At 39.8% G+C, this 22,492-nt stretch overlaps 1 protein-coding gene across 1 annotated transcript; it reads right to left on the bottom strand.

The window, feature by feature from the left end:
- Window positions 1–6,819: 6,819 nt before the first annotated feature.
- Window positions 6,820–21,801, bottom strand: RAB29 (RAB29, member RAS oncogene family). Its single transcript, XM_034414400.3, has 6 exons — window positions 21,625–21,801; window positions 21,137–21,317; window positions 16,484–16,555; window positions 13,238–13,419; window positions 10,455–10,576; window positions 6,820–9,879 (listed from the first exon to the last, which is right to left on the bottom strand). Exons 1-6 carry the CDS (start codon window positions 21,772–21,774, stop codon window positions 9,759–9,761), a joined length of 828 nt encoding a protein of 275 aa, XP_034270291.2. The 5' UTR covers window positions 21,775–21,801; the 3' UTR covers window positions 6,820–9,758.
- Between the last annotated feature and the right edge of the window lie 691 nt (window positions 21,802–22,492).

The following is a 22,492-nucleotide window of genomic DNA, read 5'->3' as shown; positions in this document are numbered from 1 at the left end:
CCACTGGGAGCCAGTGCAGCTCACGAAGGAGGGGTGTCACGTGGGCACAACGAGTTGCGCCCATACCAAGGTTGCAACCAATGGTCAATTCTAGTTATGCTGATCAGGTCATAAGTCATAAGTTTATTTGTCAAGCATATATAAGATAACAGGTAAAAGTATAAACATAATTTGAATACATGAAAACAGTAAGTAAAAAAGAATGTTAGGACAGGGACGGTAGGCACGCTGGTGCACTTATGCATGCCCCTTACAGACCTCTTAGGAATGGGGTGAGGTCAACAGTAGACAGTTTACGGTTAAAGTTTGGGGGCTTTGGGGAAGAAACTACAGAGTCAGGTAGTGCATTCCAGGGATTGACCACTCTGTTACTGAAGTCATATTTTCTGCAATCGAGTTTGGAACAGTTTACCTTGAGTTTGTATCTATTATTTGCTTGTGTATTGTTGTAGTTGAAGCTGAAGTAGTCATTGACAGGAAGTACATTGTGGCAGATAATTTTATGTACTATGCTTAGGTCCAACTGAAGTTGGCGTAGTTCTAAGTTGTCTAAGCCCAAAATTTGAAGTCTGGTGGCATAAGGTATTTTATTGCGGTTAGAAGAATGGAGGACTCTTCTCATAAAATATCTCTGGACTCTCTCGATTGTATTTATGTCCGATATGCAGTGCGGGTTTCAGACAGATGAGCTGTATTCAAGAATTGGTCTAGCAAATATTTTGTATGCTCTAGTTAGTAGAGCATTACCAGAGAAGAAGCTACGCAAGATTAGGTTAACAACTCTTAATGCCTTTTTGGCAATGTTGTTACAGTGAGCTCGGGCACTTAGATCATTAGAAATGGGTACTCGAAGGTCCTTGACAGAGTCAGGGTCATCTACAAGGTCATGTCCATCTAATTTGTATTTTATGTTTTGATTTTTTTTAAAGAACATTTTACACAGAAACAGCCACTCTAGAATCTAATGGGCACTTTTTTCATTCACTTCATGAATGAGCACTTATTTCATTCATACCTTGAGCTTTTATATTCTGTTTTATGCAAGAGGCCAGATATAATGCTCCCTCTTATTTTTCCTTATAGTAAACCATTTTAGAATAGATGGACTGAATTGGAAGATAAATAAGGTCAGGCTTGGTGAGTAACTGGAGGGAAGACTACCCGCAAACACCAGGGCTGTAGGCTAGACTTGAAATTTTAAAAGCATCCTAGAAGAAAGCAATGGTAAGCTTTAATGTTTGCAACAGAGCTGCACGCTGTTCTGACCTAGGCTTCCTGAGATAGTAAAAAGCACACAGTTAGTCCCAAAAACCCTCTTTTATTTCAACGGCTGTGAATTCTGTTCATTCACAGCCCGTGATGAGTCACAAATAGTTTGTAAAGAGTCCAACAGAAGTCTGCCACAGTCCTTCAGGATATGGCTGATAAGCACCCACCTTTATCTCCTTTGACATGCTGCCAAAGACCTAATTGGCAATTAGCTTTGCAAGGCCACACGGAGCAGAGTCAAAACGGAGCTTCAGAATTTAAACCGACCAGCACAAACAAAGTTGCTTCTTGCAAAGGCTCACGTACCTTTGCTCTTCCTTTATGTTTTATGGGAGGGGCCAATCATCTCCAAGCCTTACTCCCGAGTCACTCCTTTTGTCTTAGCTGTTCTTGCCTTCTGACAGCTCTGTGCATGCGCGCATTGGGAACAGGCTCCCCCTGTTCTTCTGCCTCACTGACGGAATCAGGCTCCGGAATCAGCACATAACTCCCAGATTGCCCTGGCCCCATCTCTGCCTCCGATGCAGAGCCCTCATCTGAGCCTTCCCCAGCCTCCAGGACGGGCCCGTGTTCCTCCCTAGCCTCCTCACTGTCCGACTCTGCTGCCAGCTCTGCAGGCTGCTGGCGGACCACAACACACTCATATGTCAAAGAAATTGGGAATCATGTTCAGCTTTAAGGAAGCTTTTATTTTTCACATTGAATATATTAGAAATATACAGGGTATGTCTCTGTGTTATTGAATTATGATAGCAAAGTTTGAAGTTTGTCCATGGTTTTGATAATAGTAAATCATGTATGGATTTTGATTATTTTTATATGAACTGTGTCCTTATGTATATAGAAGTATAACCACCTATACTTCTTGGAAGGAAGTTCGACAGCCTGGGGCTCAGATGCTGTTCTTATCCATTCATCTAATCCATAGAAGAGGGCCAGTAATCCCTCTGCTATATGAATATAGCAGATTAGTGGAGAAATCTGATTCTAGTACTGTTGTTTCAACTTGCCCACCTGACAGACTACTGGCATGAAATATGAAATACATGTGTTTCAGGTATCCTCAGCATATCTGGAATTGTCAATATTTCACTCACCAATTTTAAATCCAATGTCACAGTCTTTTCAGCAGTTCCAAGAACACCCATTTGCACTATTCAAGTGGCCCTGAGGGCACAAATAAACCTCAAATTGGCCTCAATGAAGGAAAAAACAAAATCCAGTTGCCTTTTGAAAAAAGCACCTTTGGGACAACCATGACCTGGGAGACTGAGAATCTTCATGGACACCAACTGTAATGCTTTTTGTAAATATAATGGCTTCTTCATTATTTGTATGATTTTATAATCCACAGCAGAAGTTCTGATGCTCCTCTCATCATTTCATTGATTCCCAGAATATTAACATTCAGTCTTGACATTTCTGCATTGACAACATCAAAATTGCCTTGATTCATGGTTTTGGCATTCTCTGTACCAACATTATACACATCTGGTTTCATTAGATATGTATCTTTCAGCTTTAATCCAGCCACACCATAAAATCCACTGATGTTTATAATTGTCCTTTCTCTTTTCCTGTACCTTGTTGGATGCCTTTTGACCTGAGTGGCTCATCTTCTAGTGCAAGGCATTGTTTTGGTTGGTTTTCTTGGCACAATATTGGAATAGTGTGTGATCTTATTCTCTGGTAGATTGTATGCTGCCAGATCCTTTATGATCAACTACAAGCAGGAATGAGCCATCTTGGAGTGTACATTCTTGATGACAGTTCAGACCATCACTGTAGTGTGCATCACCTCTGCAAAGTAGACATCGAATAAAAGGGGAGGCCAAAATATTAAAAGTATTACCATCTCATCCTGCTAGGACAAGCCCTACTCATGCCAGCAGAAAGGACCTACTAAAAATCCCATTGGTCAAAAACCTATTGGGGTCCAGAAACAGAGTGTTCTCTGTTCCAGTGGCCCTTTGGAACATTCTACCCTCTAAGGTAAGATCTCTCCCTACTCTCCTATTCTTCTGCAGGAGCTGAAGACCTGGCTCTGCCAGTTGATTTCCAGCATGGTGGAATTCCATGCTGGAGGTGGCTGCTGGATTGATGGCAAACTCCACTCTATCCCTCTTGCTCTTTGTTCTCCATCCATCCATATTTTTGTTATTATATTGATGCATTCTCATTGTCCTTTTTCATTTTATTGTTCTATTTTACTTCTGTATTTATACCCTTTCATGTCTTCCATTTTATTGTTGTAAGTCGCCTAGAGTAGCCCCTTAGAGAGACAGGCAGCAAATAAATTTAACAATAAATAAATAAAAATTAAACTATTTTTGTTCAGATGTTTCCAACCAAAAAGGTATACATTCCAACAGGAAATAGTGAAGAGCAGAATGAAAGGGCAATACAGTATTAAAACCTGAGAGGGATAGAAATATGGTCAGGAAGCCCCCTTACTTTAAATGAATGTATAACTCCATGGTTAGATGTATCATTGATTAGCTGGCTAGTTAATTGCGGGCTGGACAGCATGACACTTATGTGACCATAAAACTGGCTCAGCAATCCCACTTAAAGGTCTCATCAGTAGTTTATCATCAAGCCAGAGATAAATATCAAGAGGATTGCTATAATAATCTGTTCTAGACCTGCTACTCTTCAAAGTTTTTATTAACAACTTGGATCAAGATGTGGAGGGAATATCAAATTTGTAGATAGCACAAAGTTGGCTAGGATAGCCCAGAAAACAAAATTTAAAATGATCTTAAATTAGAGAAATGAATTGAAAGTAATAGAATGAATTTTAAGATGGGGAAGTACAGTGTTTTTCATTTTGGAAACAAAATCACAAGTACAGAATGGGGATTACCTGTCTTATTAATAATGCTTGCGAAAAACATCCTGGAATTGTACCATAATACAAACGGAATATGAATCAGCAGCATATTATGGCTGAAGAACAGGAAAACGTAATTTTAGGCTGCAGAAGTATATTTTTCAAATCACAGGAAAAAATATCTATTTTGCATTGATCAGATATGTCAACTATGTTCAGTTCTCTATACCATACTGTAAGAAAGGTTCAGATAACTGGTTCAGAGAATGGTCACGCAGAAAATTGGGACAAGAAACTAGTTATTATGAATATAGATCAAAGAATCTCAGTATAAGCCTTGAAAAAAAATACAAAGGTGAATATGAGCCTGGTTTAGCTCTGCAGACTAAAGCACCGTAATTAACATCCAGCTGTCTGCAATTACACCAGTTCGAATCTCCCCAGGCTCAAGGTTGACTCAGCCTTCCATCCTTTCTAAGGTAGGTAAATTGAGGACCCAGTTTGTGGGGGCAATAAGCTGACTTTGTATAAATATACAAAAGTATGAAGGCTATTGCTTAACACATTGTAAGCCGCCCTGAGTCTTCGGAGAAGGGCGGCATATAAATCAAATTTAAAAAAAAATGATAGTACTATTCAAAAATTGTAATTCAGACAAGATTCGTCTGAATACGTTCAATAAATTTAAAGTATAGCTGGTCCAGAATGTAAGAACAAAAGTACTTGTACCTGTCTATTCAGAGTCCTGGTAATAGAAACAACTTAAAAGCATCTGTAATAAATGGCTGAATAAATAAAACCCAAACTAATGCTTAGCCTTTTAGTTTTATATTTTATAATTGTCATGCATTTAATATTTTATAGATATTTTAATTGTCTTTATGAGCCATTAAAGTATGGGTAGAATTTTATATAACACCACACATGGAAACTGTCTTCTTGTAAAACTAAGTATTTGATTATAGTAATTTAATTACTGGAAGATAGTTTCTCAATTTTTTTTCTGAGGTTACATGCAGAATAGCCATGTACATGTTTTGTACAGTATATATATATAAACCCCTGGTCTTTTTGTCTCCACAAGCGGGTGCTATGTATTTTGTAGACTAAAAAGGAATGAGAAAACAATGATTAGATCATAATTTTACTACATCTAAATTTGTTTTCCATGTGGAAAATAATATTAATCAACTGTAGAAGTATGGATGTTATTCTAAAATTGATTTTGTAACTGATACTGTTTCCCACTCTCAAATCAACCACACTACCAGCTTAGAAGCTTGTAGCCTTCACATTATATAGAAAGTAACTTCATTATATAAAAAGCAACTGTGTTACTAATGGGCAGTGGAATATCCATAGGATAAAATATTATCAAGGGAAATAAAGTTTCATTTTTAGGATAAGGCATGGGATAGTATATAATGTTTTCTTTCACTTTCTTTTAATTCTGCAATATCAGATGTACAGAAAGTGCTTACAGTATAAGCAATCTTAAAATGATAAATCTACAGAAAGCACAATTAATGTATAAGAACAAAATGATTTCATTATCAACTCAAAGGCCTTTTTGTGCACTTAGATAAATTTTACCCATTGATGCAGAAATTAGCAATAGCAATAGCACTTAGACCCGTGATGGCGAACCTATGGCACATGTGTCACAGGTGGCACATGAAGCCATATTTGTGGGCACGTGAGTGTTGCCCTAGCTCAGCTCCAGCGCACATGTGTGGGCCGGCCAGCTGATTTTCGGGCCTTCCGGGCCCACAGGAAGTCGGGAAACAGACTGTTTCCGCCCACCGGATTGCCTCCGGGTGAGTAAGGCCGTTTTCACCTGTCCCAGGCTCCTAGAAAGCCCCTGGAGCCTGGGGAGGGCAAAAAACGGGCCTACCAGGCCCACTGTGCCATCGCGTGCCAAGAGGGGGGAGCGTGGGGGTCACGAGTGCATGCGTGCGGGGGTGGAGCGCATTGAATTATGGGTGTGGGCACATGCGCGCACAACCCCCCCTGCATTCCCGTTTTCAGCACGCGACAGCAAAAAGGTTAGCCATCACTGACTTAGACTTATATACCGCTTTACAGTGCTTTACATCCCTCTCTAAGCGGTTTACAGAGTCAGCATATTGTTCCCAACAATCTGGGTCCTCATTTTACCCACCTCTGAAGGATGGAAGACTGAGTCAACCTTCAGCCTGGTGAGATTTGAACTGCCAAATTGCAGGCAGCCAGCAGTCAGCAGAAGTAGCCTGCAGTACTGCACTCTAACCACTGCGCCACTGTGGCTCATTAATTTTTCCTTTAGAGAAATTACAAGAGCTATTATCACTGAAGTTCATCTCCCTTGAAAGCTTTCCTCTTCACCTGCAACCAATAAAAGAGTTTATACAAAAGTTTTTAAATGAAGTGTAAGCAATGTATGTGCAGTTTTTGAACAATTGCTTAAAGTATGTAGCATGAAACATTTCAGCAAAAGTAACATGTTCACTATAAGACTAGACCAAAAGAGGGTTGCAAATGATTTAAGATCAGCCACAAACCAGAATTAATAACAAAACTATCAGTTATTTTGCAAAGCAAAGCTTTATTTTAAAATCTTGTAGCTTTGTTTTTAATTATATACCTTGCATTCTGTTGATACTTTCATGATTGCTCAAGGCAAATTTGCTGTTTCCCTAGCCATTGAGGCTTTCAAATAACATTCATGAGCCAATAAGTGAATTTTTTGTTTATTTTTAAAAAGCTTATTTATTGTCTAAAAGGGCAAATTGAAAAATCATGTGATTTAAAAAAAGCACAGTGCAAAAGTTCAGACATAAAACTCTATACATGTTCCTCTCACTATAACACAGCATCAAGCAATCTTATATCATTCCCGCAAAGTGAAAGTAGCTGCACTGAGTTTAATTCATAAGATGTAATCCATTAAATTCCGTTTTACTGTCATCAAAAGGAAATGATCCTGTGCCAGAAACGCTACTTGAGAAAAACATGTGCAACCTGCTAGAACATCTTCAGACCAATTATTTAACAGCAATTGCTTCAGACATTCAGTTCTGCATCATATATTGTTTCCCAAAAATGGTACAAGAGCTACTTCTGTCTTTCAGACAAACAGTATGTTCGTCTCATAAGGATTCTCTCCAATGGATGTTGAAGAGAAATTTTCTACACAACTGTTTACGGAATTTCTTTTCCTAATATTTGTTAACTCAGGCAGAACATTTGCATGGTTCTTATATTGTAGGAAAAATATTATGCTCTTTTGCTTTTCCGTGTTTAAAACAGGACCAAGTAATGCTTGAATACTGTACTCCCCAAAATAAGCAAATTTTTGGAGCACAGTTCTCCCACTCAGCAACTCTCAAAAGTTGCTGTTCCAGTTCAATTCTGATACAGTACAAAATTGCTTTAAAAATATAGAGGTAAAGATATTGTCATTAAGAAAGATATCTAAATATAAAGATCTTGTCATTGCTGTTCTAACAGAAGGCCCCTAGAATTGATAAAATCTCTAGAAAATACACACACTTACACATAGAGAAGCTGACATAGAACCCGCCCTCTACACAGCTTAGACCTGTGATGGCGAACCTATGGCACGCGTGCCACAGGTGGCACACGGAGCCATATTAATGGGCACGCCAGCTCAGCTCTGGGGCGCATGCGCGTGCCGGCAGCTGATTTTCGGGCCTTCTGGGCCCACCAGAAGTAGGGAAACAGGCTGTTTCCTGCCTCTGGAAGGCCTGGGGGTTCAGTGGGGAAGGCACGTCAGGAAGTGACGTTTTTTCCTGTCCCCAGCCTCCAGAGACTCCTAGAGAGGCCCCTAGAGACTCCTAGAGAGGTTTTGGAGGCTGGGGACAGCAAAAAATGTCACTTCCTATCCCACCGAGAGTTGGGAAATGGGACCTTTCAGCCTCCGTAGGGCCTCCAAGGAGTGGGAAAGACTGTTTTTTCCCTTCCCAGATGCATAGAGAGGATCTGGAACCAGGTAAGAAAGAAAAACGGGCCTACCAGGCCATCATGTGCCAGGAGTGGGGGTGGGTGGGGTTGCGTGCGCAGGCGCGTGGGCATGTGTGCACGCAACCCTCCCCCCCCTCTCCTGGCACGCAATGGCAAAAAGGTTAGCCATCACTGGCTCAGACCGTGTAAAAGGACTGAATTTCCTGAAAAGGAAATTCTGCAAAGCATTCTGTTCTTAAGTACAAGAGCTTTCCCAATTTGTTAGCGCATGACTTTGCTCAAATAAACAAATAAAACACCTATGCACGCACACATAAAGGGAGTCTGGGAAAGCCCTTGAAACAGCCATTGGGAGTCTTCTGGAAGGATGACTGGTTCAACCTTTGTGAAGCACCTATATTAAGGCTTTTCAGTCCTTGCTGTTGTGTTAGCACAGCCAAGATGGAAACATTAACAACAAAAGGTCTATTTGCAATCAAGCCCTCCCAATAACTTCTGATCTTTTTCATCCCCAGAATATTTTATTCTTAAGCACTGCACTTCCCTGACCATTTTAAAAATGAATATTAAAAATTCAAATATTTCAATATTTATGACCATTTTGCAATGTCAGCCTTTCTGAATTATGAACTGACCAATTTATAAAAACCTAAGTAGATTTAACTTCATATGTTCACCAAAAACAGAAGGCTGCCAGCTAATAATCCTAGGAAAATTGGGTTAATTCCTGCTACTTTTTAAAAAAATAAAAGGCACAGGAAATATTTTAACTTTAGCTTTTGTCCTGCTATGCTCTTTATTTTGTTTTGTCCCTCAGATCACTAAATCAGTAGGTGGTCTTTCAAACAGCCTGCTATGCTGGCTATCTAACCCTTCTTAGTTGGATGGCTGAAGACAAGTAATTCATCAGAATCTGAAAGAGGCAAATTAGATCCTGCAAGAGAAAGGGCTTTAAAGTCAACAAATGTGGCTGGTGCCTTAGTTAAGGTGTATCAGTGCAATGAAGTCTATGGCTTTAACCTCTCTTCACCACTGGCTCTTTAATTAAATAACTTCAAGAAAGAGATTAACAACTGCATGCCTGACATAAAAGCAGGGACAAAAATGGTCAGAGTTCATAGAATTTTCCTAGGTTTAGACATAACATTATTGGCGAAAAAGACAAAAGTAGCAACTGACTTCTCATGGCCCAAAAATGGCACTTCAAGAAAAGCTGCGGTAAGAGGATTCAGCAGCTGCGTCACAAGGCAGTCCAAAGCCTCTTTCCACAAAAGACTCATTAAAAGAAGTCTGTGCTAAATGTGAGCAGAGGAAGACTTAGCAGATAAACTGTCAAACACAACAAGATTCATTAGGTTAGGCTTTTGGGTGTTTGAAAGGTCCCAATACCCATACTCCCTGCAATGGTATTTTTGATCAAGAGGAGTGGACATCTTTTAATTGCTGGGAGCTGAAATCAGCAGAAGATTCTTCATATTTGAGGAAGCTGAAGAGACAATGCTGAATGAAATAGGGAAAGTGTACATCGTGGTTCATAAGCAGTATTTTCCATTGTCCCTGCTAGAATGAGGGATTGCCTTCTCTTCTGATTTTCTCAACAGTGCAAAGAGAGAATTTGTGAGTGCTTTAAAAAGTATATAGATTTGTCTGAATGGCACTTTAGACCTCTGGTCAGATGAAGAAGCAAATATAGTTAGCAGCAACCCCAGTTGGATGTGGGTTCATCTTTCAGATTGATATAGTCCCCATGGCCTGAAACAGACATGTCTTTATCACCTGGCCATGTTGTGGCCATCATTTTTTCAATAAGGACCCTAGGAAGAGAGAAAATTGAGTTACCAACAAACCTTGCAGCAATCATTTGACAGCATCTCAAGAAAAGGTAAGTCTCAATTATTTGTGTAACTTCTATTCTGGATCTCTTCCAGATGAGTAAATAATAAAAGTGTAATTTTGAAAGTCTGCACTGCACTGTTTATATTACATCTTTAATAACAGAACTACAGGTCAACAAGCACCCAGATACGTTTGTAACTCTGAGATACTCACTGACTGATGCTGGGATTGCTGAAAACGATCCAAAACAAGTGCATAAATATTAAGACTAGGCAAATACTGTTTTTTCTTGTGTTATGATGTTTTTCAATTTATTGCCTCTTACTGTTAGAGCTTAGACATTACACTCCAGTCATAAGCTATAGCAATGGCAGTCATTTCAGTATAAATCAACCCTGATCTCTGTAGTAGTTGTCATTCCAATCTTAGCTGCAATACCTCTTATTCGGAGAATTTAAACATATCTGCAGTACTACTTGATACTACCACAGGCATAAAGGAACAATATGCCCAACTGTTTTTGAGAAACATTTAAGCATTCAACGTTCCCTACCTCATTGACTCATTTACATTTTTGTTTTCCTTGACAGATGTCTCAGTCCAACCAGTAAAGCCATTCTCTTTGCTGAATTGGTCAATTTCTTCTCTAGTCATAGCCCACGGATAAAGATCACTCTGAAAAAGAGTTCAACAATGTCAAACTCAGTGTGAAAACAATTACTGAGCATAATTTTTTCTCTTGTCACTATTGTTAAATTGCAAGATATAATTATTTAATTAAATCCATTTAATTATAAAGCACATCTTTAGTGCAACATTGCTGAGGTTTAAACTAGCAAGGTAAGTGGTGAAGTATTCATGTCCATTCTGCAATTAAAGAAACTCTACCTCTTTTTAGTGATCAGAAGAGAACACTGAGAAGGGAAATTATCTAATTTGTCAAAGAGAGAGAAAGTTGCACCAAGAAAATGGAAATCAATGTATTGTGGAGATATTTAATTTATACTCTGAATTTAAAATAGCGCTCTAATGTGCATCTATCATGTACTGTATACAATGATCCCAGAATCATATTAAACAACACTATTACTAAATTACTTCAACTAAATAAAGAAAAAATATAATCCTGATAGCATTTTTCTTTTAGCTATAATTCAATAAATAGTTATATTTTGGTTTTTTTTTTAATGAAGTTGGATAATCAACTCTCATTAAGTTTGAGTTTTGAAAAATAGCCAGACATTTGCTTAAAGCAGTCTGCCCCATGGCATTATATTAATTTGACAAGAAAATTAAACTTAACTAAAGTTAAGCTGGAAATTTCTACAGTGCCAGAATGTTTCTGTGCCCATCTCTGACTTAAGGATTCTGAATGTACAACACTTACATTATCAGTTCTTTCTAACATATAATGTTCAAAATTTAATTCACAGAATGTATGCTTTTCTGCCTGTGTTGAATTAAAATTTCAAACTGAGATGCAGCATATTGGATAGGGTTATAACATGAACATCCCCAGTTCAGATCTCCATCCAGACATTAGGTTACAGTATTAGGCATAGTACCTTCTCTTAGCCCAAGTTATACTAACTGGCATGGAACCCAGCACCTCACTTTCTAATTGGCATTAGCCAGTTTAATAGAATGACATCTGTGAGTTGACCTGGCTGTTGATAGCTTTCTAAGCCAATTCAAGATGCTGGGTAAACATCTATCGGAGCCCTTTATCACTTACGCCTTTAACTTTCGGACCAACCTCTTCATGTAAAATCTGCCTGACCTACATAGGGGAAGAAAACTGTTCTGAAAAAAAAAAAAAAAGAGGTCTGGGACCTGGAGATTGATTTTTACAGCTTTATTCCCTTTCTTCTGGAATAGCTTGCCCTTTAAGGTTTGGTGTGTGCCTACTTTGATGTTTCAGATAATAAAATAGTCCTCTTTCAGACAGCATTTGAACTTGTTTGACAGCAGCTACTGTAGCAGTTTGTTTATAGTTTTTAATATTATGACAACATGTGGCTAATAGGTGCCTAATCTTATAATGTATTCCTGTACATAAAATTCTTTTTGTATTTTATAACATCTGTTTCACTAACACTTGCTCAGTTAAATTCCAACTCAGGAATGCTCAAACACATAAAATGCTTGAATTTCCAACAAAGCCCAGATCTGAGATGAAGTCCAAAAGTTCAGAAAAAAAATCCTGCCATGCAGCACAATGAACAGGACTCAGCAGGACTTCCAACTTGGCAATCATAATTTACTACCTACTTGCTCAGTCACAATTGAAGCATTTTAGAAGATCATTTCCACCCCACCTTTCCTGCCCTTGAACTGCAGCTGGTATAGGAGGGCATCCCACTGTTAGGATATTCTTGCCCAATACATGTAGCAACTTAATGCCAAGTCTTCAAGCAATCTAGCTTTATAGACCCAGGAGTGCTTTGCACAAGAATTTATCTATGTGAATGCTAAGAGCTGATACTGAATCACTTAATCATCCACAATTTTTACACTACCCCTTTAGCCTTTGGTCTAACATCACATCACACCTGTATCCCCAACAGGTGGCTGCTTTTTTTTTAATGAAATCCTTTTCTGATGGAATCCCTTGCCTGACTCATCCATTCCAGAGATCCACATTCTTCTTTTATCTCTGCACAGTAAAAAACAAAACAAAATACACACACAGCATAATTGTCAGATCCCTAAAAGTGATACTGCCATTCAATTGGGAGAAGGGGGGGCGGGGCGGTGCCTTGGATTTGATTCATTAGTATTGCCTTTGATAACTGGTATTTTATAACTTGTATCCTGGCCCCGAAGCCCCCTGAGATCTTCTCATCTCTTGGGGAATGCATAGGAGGATGGCCATGTGGGTTGTTTCACTTTGATAGCCAAGGGAAAATAGCTATGGGAATGTATGCTTATCCAGTTCTCAGGGCAGCTGGTAAAATAACATCTTCATACCTGTGGATTGGCTAAATCTGCATTCTGGCTAAAGGGAGGGGTCTCTACTGCTTTAATTCTATTGTCTTGCCTAAGGGTATTCAGACGTTCTTTGAATCCATTGCTGTCACTTCTGCTTAATAAAAGGTTCCTTTTGAGATACTCTGTTTCAAGAGTTTTCATTTTCTTAAGTTAGGAGAAGAGGCAATCCTTACAATAGTGATACACAGAAAAGCATGGTAATCTCTCTCTCTCTCTTTCTAAATGTATGCACCCATTTGTACGTCATCTCCTCAAAAGTTTCTATGATTCTATGATGAAGTAACAGTGCATACCTACAGTCTATTATAGTAATCAACAAGTTCTAGTAAGTCAGTATTTATTTACCTTATTAGCCAATAGCAGACAATGGATAGGACTTCCATCTTGCAGTTTCACCTTGCTATCCAAATCTTGTTTCCATTTCTGGCAATTGATAAATGTGCTAAAATTGGTGACATCAAACATGATGACACAGGCTGATGCCTCCTTGTAATACAGTCGAGTCATTGATGTGAAACGTTCTTGACCTGCATGTTAAATGAGAAACGTTAAATCATTATCTTAAAGCAAATATTTTCTGATTCAACTGTTTCATCTTTAGTATTTTATCTTTAGTATTTCACATTAAACTTTTCTCAATCGATCCATAATATTGGCCCATAATACATAATGTGCTAAATAAATAAGTATTATGCCTGTCAGGCTGGGGAAATGACAGATTACGGTCTACTGAGAAACTACTGAGTATCTTTTAGTAAATTAGAAGATTGTGATTTCTTATATTGGGCAAGGGTGTTTGACTTTCAAATTTTCTTTCCCAAAGTCTAAAATGAAAACCAATTCCTAGGCTAAGCATTTGCTTCAAGATACACTTTGAGGTTAAGTACATGTCTGTCTCACTGGATCACCAAGCAGAGATGCCTAGTTTGAACTTCAAGGTCACAAGTGGCCACTAGAAACCCTGAGCAGGCCTCTCACAGACCTACAAAACTTGTCAAAAGGAAGAGACTCTCAAATCAAGCTTGATGCTTCACAACTATATGTATGCATCCATGAAATTTTCACACCAGTTGTGCAGAAGTGGCTTGCTTTTGCCTTCTTCCAAAATGCCCCCCCCCCCATCTTTGTAGTTTATCTATAGCTCTGGAATTTTCTGATGGTTTCCTATCTAAGTATACTTACCTTTTTGAAACAGCCATATTTCTCTAGCTGCTTCCACCTGCTCTAGGCTCAAAAGCCATTCTTGGATGGTCATTTTTAATACAACAAAAAGAAAATTATAACTATCTGTAGAGAGCCATGTTTTTATACATTTACAGAAGGCCAAGAGAGTGGAGGCCCACGTAACCTCTGGGGGAAGAATGTTCCACGAGACAGGGGCAATGGTAGAGAAGAGCATATTTTGTTGTTCAAACAATACAGGTTGTGCTCAGTTTATAATCACAATCGACTGGAATTTTGGTCATTAAGAGATTTAGTCATTGAGTCATCACCTGATTTTATGACCATTTTTATTGTGGTCATTAAGCACTTGTTAAGTGAATCTGGCTTCCCCAATTGATTCCTTGTCAGAAGCTGGCTGGGAAGGTCAGAAATCACAGTAACCTATACACAACCTGCTCCAATCTTTGTAAATGTGAGAGCTGAATTACAATCAAGTGATTGTGAGGGTGATGCAATGGTTGTAATTAGAAAAAGGGTTGTCAGTCACTTTCTCTGAGGCCGTCATAACTTCGAGCCATTGTTAAATGAACAGTCATAAGTCAACTAGCTGTAAAGAACATTCCTGGAATCCCTACTGTACCTGTTTCTTGACTTTGCCTTTTGCAAAGTGCACATTTAACTTCAAGAAAGTGCATATGAAAATAAAATGCAATCAAAATTGTCTCTTTAGGTATAAATCCAGCTGGTGGCCCTGAACCAGTCACTCTGTCTCAGCCCAAGGATGGAGGCAATGACAAACCATTTTTAAAACCTTGCCAAGAAAACTGCAGGGACTTGCCTGGTTAGTCACCAGGAATCAAAACTGGCTCAAAAGCATGCATGTGCACCAGGGGTGGGTTCTAAATTTTTTTACTACTGGTTCTGTGGGCATGGCTTATCTTGTGGGCGTAGCTTGATGGTCATGTGACAATTATTTAGGATTTAGCAGAGGTACTGGTCTACCAGGCTTTTAACTGCTTGCAGAGCTGTACCGATCTACCCATTTATTTTTGCAGGCACTGATCTACTCATGTATTTTTGCAGCCATTGGTCTACCCATTTATTTTTGCAGGCACCGGTCTACTCATTTGTTTTCTTTTAACACTGATCAGCTGTAGGGCGGCCCTTTGAAGCCCTGCGGCAAGAGTTTAAACAGTTTTTTTCCCTCTAGCCATTAGCTGGGACTCAGGAGGCAGCAATAGATTGGGGGTGGGGCCAAATAAAAGGTAAGAATAACGCGGGCAGGGAGGGCGGGAGGCCCCAGAACCGGTTCGGTGATATCATATCGTCACCGCTACCGGCTCGGCGGAACCGGGAGGAATCCACCACTGATGTGCACACACAACCTACTTCTTGGCATATCTCTCAAGGTATGCCAAATGAAAATGAAACACAAAGGCTATTATAAGGAACTTGTAATAACAGGAAATAAATATAATAGGCCTGAAAGCTGCCTTAAAGGAAGATAAAATGAATAAGAGTTGTCTGCAAAAAGTAGAAAGGTTTATATATATATATAAGGGTAACTTCATTGAGGAAGGGCTTTCTTTCTTTCTCTCCTTCTCCTTCCTCCTCCCTCTCTCTCTCTTTTCTGTACTTTTGGCAGCAGGAAGGTCTGCCTCAGAATATTAAAAATTGTTTATTTCTTCACTAAGAAATCTGAACACATATTTTGAAAACTATCACCATGGTTTGAATGTCAGTTGCCCCTTAGAGAGCAAAACCTGACATTTAAAGAAATAAAACCTTCAACCAGCAGGCTATTTGTTCCAACCACAAGATGACAAGCTTTAAATAGCAAGGAAATCAAGTTATGTGAAGGGTTTCTAATGCCTAACAGATCTTTAATAGGTGCTAATTGCAATAGCCATCAACCTGCAGAAACATCTCAAGCTTTTTTATGGTTTTCCAAGAAATATTGCTTCTCAACTGACACTGCAAGTTATGCAAACCATATTTCAGAGGCAAAGCTACGTATGTAAACGCTTTCAATCTGAGTTTGACTCCTATTCATCCCTAAAACTTTTGTGACATTAACAATAGGTACGGTTTGTCAGTGCTTTCTTTCTGGGTGGTGAGGTGAAGGATTTGACCTCCTAAGTTAAACTACAGTCTATCCAGTTCTCCATCCAAATGCTAACCAGATCTAAGTCTACTTAGCTTCCATAGCAGTCAAAATTGGTCAGGTGCTGCCACCTGCTGAGAGTTCAAAAGAAGTACAAGACAAACATAAATGGAATATTATGTGATTTGAATTCCCCCCCCCCAGAATAGTTTAATTGTTAGGTTGTTTAAGGGAGACGAACAAGTAAGGTAAGTACAATTACTCTACAAAAGGCTGAGAAGCAAAAAAAAGAAAAAAAAAGCAGATAATTTCTTGAAACTCACCAGCAATGTCCCATAGTTGTAACCGCACTGTCTTAGACTCTGACCATTGCACCACCTTCAGAGCAAAATCCACTAAAAACAAACAGAAAATGAGAGAGGAAAAAGCAAATGCCACTTACTGCATATAGTACTTTCTTTCGCACTATACACCAATGCTGATTACCCTCTGTATACAGACACTCTAAAATACATTGTCTATTGCAGGGGTGTCAAACTAGTGGCCCGCGGGCTGGATGTGTCACACGCAGGCCACACCCACCCCAGCTCCGCAAAGGCAAAAAATGTTGCAATACATTACAATATGTCACGTGACACGATAAAGTTTAACACCCATATGAGCCAAAGCACTTCTGACTTCATGGGAAAATCCTTTGTAAATTACACTGAAGAACAGTGAAAACAAAGAGCCCCTAATTGTATTTCCTCTCCACACACACAGAACTTTAAACTGTATGGGCACAGGTCACTGCAGTACAACCATTTGATTCTCAAAATTGCTGGAGTATATTAAGCAATTTTAACAGAAAGGGATGTATACATCATATAGATATAGTTTGAATGACATATGCATTATCTCTACCAGCACTGATTTTAAAAGGAATAAATTTGAAAATGACCCAAATTATTGGCAGCAGCACATATTTCTGATTTATTTTGAGATAAAAGCTGCACATGTTATCTCAAGACAATTTATTTGGCATTGCAACATTCTTCCTCCATCAGAACACAATACGTGTAACAACGCAATCTTATCTGCTTTAAGCACCATTGTTTCTAAGAGTGATTAAATAAGTCTTCTTAAATGTTAACACATGAATCTTTCCAGAATAACCTTAGAAGAGCATCTCTGACTCATTATGTTTACTGTCATTACTATCGTCATGTAAGACAAATAAATTTTAGAAATATTCTACTACAAGAACCACAATTTTTTCAGAAGTGTGCTACCTCTAATTAGGTAAGGAACGGCAGATGAGTAAGTAGGAAGGACTGCAAGGAAGCAAGCAAGCTGATTGAATGTTCCTGGGGAAAATCTATACTATTTTCCCAAAGAGTGTTAAAAATTTATACACATTATGTGCTTGATTTATATAAATACTCATCTCACTTTTGTGTGGCTGTAGGTAGCTGCCAGCCTTACAAGTTATACCACACAGGGAACATGATCAGATGAGCTAACTCTAGTTTATTATAAAGCTTCATTAAAAGAATCTTGCAAGTCCTGCACATCTTTCCCCAATTCCGTCTCCTTTACAGCCCAAGAAATTAGGGAGGGTCTCTTCTTGAGCCTCTTGCCCCACTCCCATTCCTGAAGGCTCAGCTGCCTTTTATCTGACCATTTCCTTGGTTGTGTTTCTTTACCCTATCTCCCCAGAGTCGTTCCCACATATCATTATAGTGGGTTGCAATAAAATAAGTAAGATACATAAAATAAACAATATTATAAAATAAAAATAAAACACATAGCTGCCAGGCATAAGCCAATCAATAGTCCACAGAGCCAGGAGATGGGCTCTATCACATGCCCACAGGTTCGGGCACAAAATCAAGTTTTCAAGGCTTACAGAGGGCCAATGGAGAGAGGGGACCAATCCAATCTCAGGGGAGATGATGGCAGGTGCTATGGGAGAAAAGGATCTCTTGGGCTCCATCAGTCAACACTCCTTAGCTGTCTATACCTGGAATATATCCATCCTGCTAGTACACACTTTGTTATTGTGAGTGTGTGAGGGCTACTAAGTGGCAGTGGTGATCATAATATAAATGTAAAGAATTATTTTAACATGGATCACACCTCTCTACTATCCTTAATTGTCTATAGTGGTCTGTGGGAATGATTTTAGGATGAAGAGCTCTAGCCTAGGTAATGGACTGATAAGAAGCAGCTCTGTGTGCAGGTGCGGGGGGCGGGGGGGAAGCATAGGAAGGGACCCTCTCTGGTGTTCCAGAGTAAAAAAGAAGAAGAGGGAAGAAATACTTTTTGTTTTGCAAGATTGATGTCAGCCTTGCAAGGTAGTCCAGTCATGAAGCATGCTCAGATGAACTAATTCTACTTTTAAGGTGACATTAGCAAAAATTTTAGCAACCGGTTCTCTGCCCGGTTGCTGGGTGGGCATGGCCATGGTAGGCATGGCCTACTCGGCCTTCTGCAGCACGGTTGGGGGGGTGTTTTCGCTCTCCCCAAGCTCTGGAGGCTTTCTTCGAGCCTCCGGGAGGGCGAAAACAGCCTCTCCCAGACTCCGGAGGCCCTCTGGAGGCCAGAAACGGGCCTGTTTCCAGACTTCCGGAACTTCTGGGAGGCCTGTTTTTTGTCCTCCCAGCGCCTCCGTGCGGGCCCTGCACTTACTTGTCATCCAAAACTGTCATGTGGAGACTCTTGGGACGTGTGGGGTGGGAGGGGCCAGCTAGTACTTGCAACTACCGGTTCGGCGAACCAGATGTAAAATTAGCATCTGGTTTGCCCAAACTGGTCTGAACCAACTGAATCCCACCCCTGTCTACTATATGTTCTCAAAATTCCAAATCCAACTACAAACCCAAGTCTACCAGAGTCACAAATTTCTGTGATCTTTTCCCTCTCACAGATTAAAAGAAACATATTTAACTGCAGGAAGTACACTTTTAGGATGCCTACTAACATCCTGCATTTCCCCCCACAACGCAGGGGAAGCAACACTTAAGCTGTCTATTATTTAAATCCAACATTTCAAGTTCAAGGCAGTCTTGGGAACAACACCCCCCCCTCCAATTTGCAAAATATATCTATTTTAACTGATCAGTATCCATTTCAAGAATGAAACTGGGTCCTTCATCATGTCTTCAGAAGAGCTTTTTTTTTTTTTTTTTACTGATCTCTGTCAATTCCTCTTGTACAGCAATTCTGTGGCACAAACATCACTTTCAACAAAGGAATTTGGGAGATTTAAATAGTACCGGTAATCTGGGCCAAATACAAAGAATTGCAAGTGAAATGGATTGGATGACAGGTAGAGAACCCAGAATGTAAGTGTGTATGCACTGAATGTATTTAGCAAGCCTTCAAGTCAGTGTGGATTCCTGGTGACTGCCTAGACCATGGGTGTCAAACTCGCGGCGTCACGTTGCTGTCATGTGACATATTGTGACTTTTTCCCCTTCATAGAGCTGGGGTGGGCATGGCCTGAGCATGATGGATCCGGTTCGTGGACTACCACAGTTTGATACCCCTGGTCTAGACAGTCCGGAATAGCTGAGAAGAAACTGATGTGATCTTGGATATGTATCATACAATGTGTTGGTATATCATGGTGATGTATTGTCCCTGCAGTTTTCTTGCCAAGATTTCAAAAGTGGCTTGTCATTGGTTTCTTCACCGCTGACAGCAGTGACTGGTCCAATGTCACACTGCTGGCTTTGTGCCAAAGGCAGGCCAGAACTCACCTCTCTAGCCTGCTGCTGTAACTACAGAAAAGCTTGTCAGCAGCTATGATTACACTATTGATATAGGCCTGGAGTGGGTGTTAAAACTGTCTTCAGGGCAAAGATTTCACTTTGCCTTTTGATTTATAGTCTCCCAGGAATATTCTCCGTATGTGTTACTGACCAGCACACAAGTCTGTTCAAAAACTAAATTTGATTTCATTTGCATCTACATTAAAAAATATTCAGCCACATTAAAAATTCCAATTTGGTAGCAACTTTCAGAAATCTCCTAACTAGCTCCAAATTGTAAAACTTTGTATAAATCATCACATATTCTTGGCAGTAAACCTTACACACAATCACTGGATACTGATAATGCCTGAATAACAAACTTTAAAAATAGTTAATGCCTTGTTTCATTCAATCTGTGCACCCACATTTAGATATCCTGCATACATATTTAGCATTAAAGGTGTAGGTTTTTTTCATTCTTTTCGTTATCTGTAAAATAATGCAATAAATAGAATAATTTATCTAAAATAGTCTCTAAAAAGACACTATTTTAATACATACATGTATATCAGTGAATGTTAAAGTGTGCAGCCTGCTCATATTGCTCCTCACAGTAGGATTTATGCTGGATTAAGTGGAACTGACAAAAGTTCATACTGAAATCATACACCAAAATTCTATGTAATAGATATTTTGCTCTGAATTATAGATTTTAAGAAAACATGTAATTCAGATTAATCAGAAAAGAAAATAGAAGAGCAGAGCAGATAGCCCATCTTAACATAGAAAACGATGTTGGTTTAGTTTATCTTTTCTGTGGCAACAAAACTCTGCACAATCAGAGCTTAGGAAGCAGACTATTTAATAACCGACCGCTAAGGTTATGAGTAAGCATGGTCACATTTCACTATGATACTTTAGCAACATAGTAATTTCCAAATTGAGGAAAAATAGGGTTTCATATCAAGGATGGAAAGCCCACAACAAAGAGGAAGTAAGTATTGTAATACAAACATTCAGATAAACAGGAATTACAGAAGTAAGGTAAGGTAACTTCACTTGCAATAAAGTTTCAACGCAAGCCTTTTCATCAGACAAATCTTTGCAATTAGGGAAGAATTTAGCACAAGAACAACCCTGTACATTAACCCCCTTCCCTGCCACCGCCTCCCCTCCAAATATTTTAGGTGTTTCTGTAATTTCCTTGCGGGAGTCCTGAGAAAAATCCAGAAAACTCACCTCCCACCGTAGACTTGTAGTGCTTGTTGAAGCTGTCATTAGCATATCTCTGGACTAAAGAGGTCTTCCCAACTGTGGCATCACCAATAATTAAGACTTTGAACATGTGGTCGTGATGGCCCACCATGACTGGACACCAAACCCAATTAAAAGAAGCGGGTGCTGCTTCCTCTTCCCTTTCCTGAGGGGTCAACCAAGTGAAAGAAAAAGGAAAAAAAAATCAAAGTATAATTCGTGTTATTTACAGAGAGAGAGAGGGGGGGGGGGAAAAAACCCCGCACATTCAATCGTAGTTTCTGTAATATAGGGAACTCACGAAAGAGTCGCTTCCTGGTTTTCCCTCTGCAAGGATACCTCTTCCCGAGCAAGCACAGCCCTAATTTAGGGGCTTGGGGACCAAATAGACCACTCCCAGAAGCGTTGTTTCAGTCCTATGCACATCGGCGGTGCTGCGATGGGAACTCAAGAGAAGACCCGTCCGCCCTTACCTTGCTTTCTAAGAAAGAAACAAGGAAAGGCTCCGCACCCGATGAAGCACCAAAAGCACGTTCACCGGGAAGGCAGGCAAAACTTAAAAGGGAAGCCGCTTCCTTCTCTCGCACCGCTTCTGACTCCGCTTCGCCAACTCTTTTCCGCATCCGCCTTTGCTGTCATGTGAGAGAACCAGGCGGCAGCTCTGCCCCCTTTTAAAGCCCCAAAAACTACATCACCCGGCATGCATTTGCGGAGTGCGTCTTGATTAACTTGGGAAACGGAGCGTGTTTTTAAGCTACTCCGGCCGGCGCTGCAGCGAGTGTTTGGTGTTAGAAGTGGAAGCAGTTTAAAATTGGGCCCTCCAGCGTTTTTCGCAGATGAAACGAGGAAGTCCTGTTAGGAAAACTGATTGAAGTTTCTTCTCCTCCCGCCTCCGCTTATTCCTAAAACTGTCAAAAAATGTACTTTGGACTATACGTGAACCTATTTTCTCTAGTAAACTGACTTTTGGTTTTGCAAGGGCAGGAATGTGCTGTGTCAGGTTAAAGAGGCAGAAGTCTTCAGGTGTAACTGATTTAAGGTCCTTTGCTGGATTACAAACAGGAAAAACTGGCTGCAGGATATCAATCAACTAATGAACAGAATGGAATTTGTTAATTTGCAGTTAGCATTTATTAGGGAAGCATCTCCAGAAAAGCTTCTCAGGAAGAAATACACAAAAAGACTGATAATGGTTCATTTCAGTGGTGAAATCCAAATTTTTTTACTACCGGTTCTGTGGGCTTGGCTTGGTGGGCGTGGCAGGGGAAGGATACTGCAAAATCTCCATTCCCTCCCCACTCCTGGGGAAAGGATATTGCAAAATCTCCATTCCCACCCCAC

The sequence above is a fragment of the Pantherophis guttatus genome, chromosome 3 (genome assembly GCF_059756535.1).
Source record: "Pantherophis guttatus breed Tessera chromosome 3, ASM5975653v1, whole genome shotgun sequence".
NCBI classification, from domain to species: domain Eukaryota; kingdom Metazoa; phylum Chordata; class Lepidosauria; order Squamata; family Colubridae; genus Pantherophis; species Pantherophis guttatus.
The sequence above is the reverse complement of the archived record's forward strand: the minus strand, read 5'-3'. Positions and strand labels throughout refer to the sequence as shown.

What these genes read in the sequence shown, in the direction of transcription:
- RAB29 (XM_034414400.3), bottom strand. Translation starts at nt 21,774, where the DNA reads ATGCGGAAAAGAGTTGGCGAAGCGGAGTCAGAAGCGGTGCGAGAGAAG. An exon ending in TTTCTTTCTTAGAAAGCAAG is followed by an intron (nt 21,318 to 21,624) that starts GTAAGGGCGGAC and finishes TTGACCCCTCAG; the next exon opens with GAAAGGGAAGAGGAAGCAGC. An exon ending in CTACAAGTCTACGGTGGGAG is followed by an intron (nt 16,556 to 21,136) that starts GTGAGTTTTCTG and finishes GTTTGTTTTTAG; the next exon opens with TGGATTTTGCTCTGAAGGTG.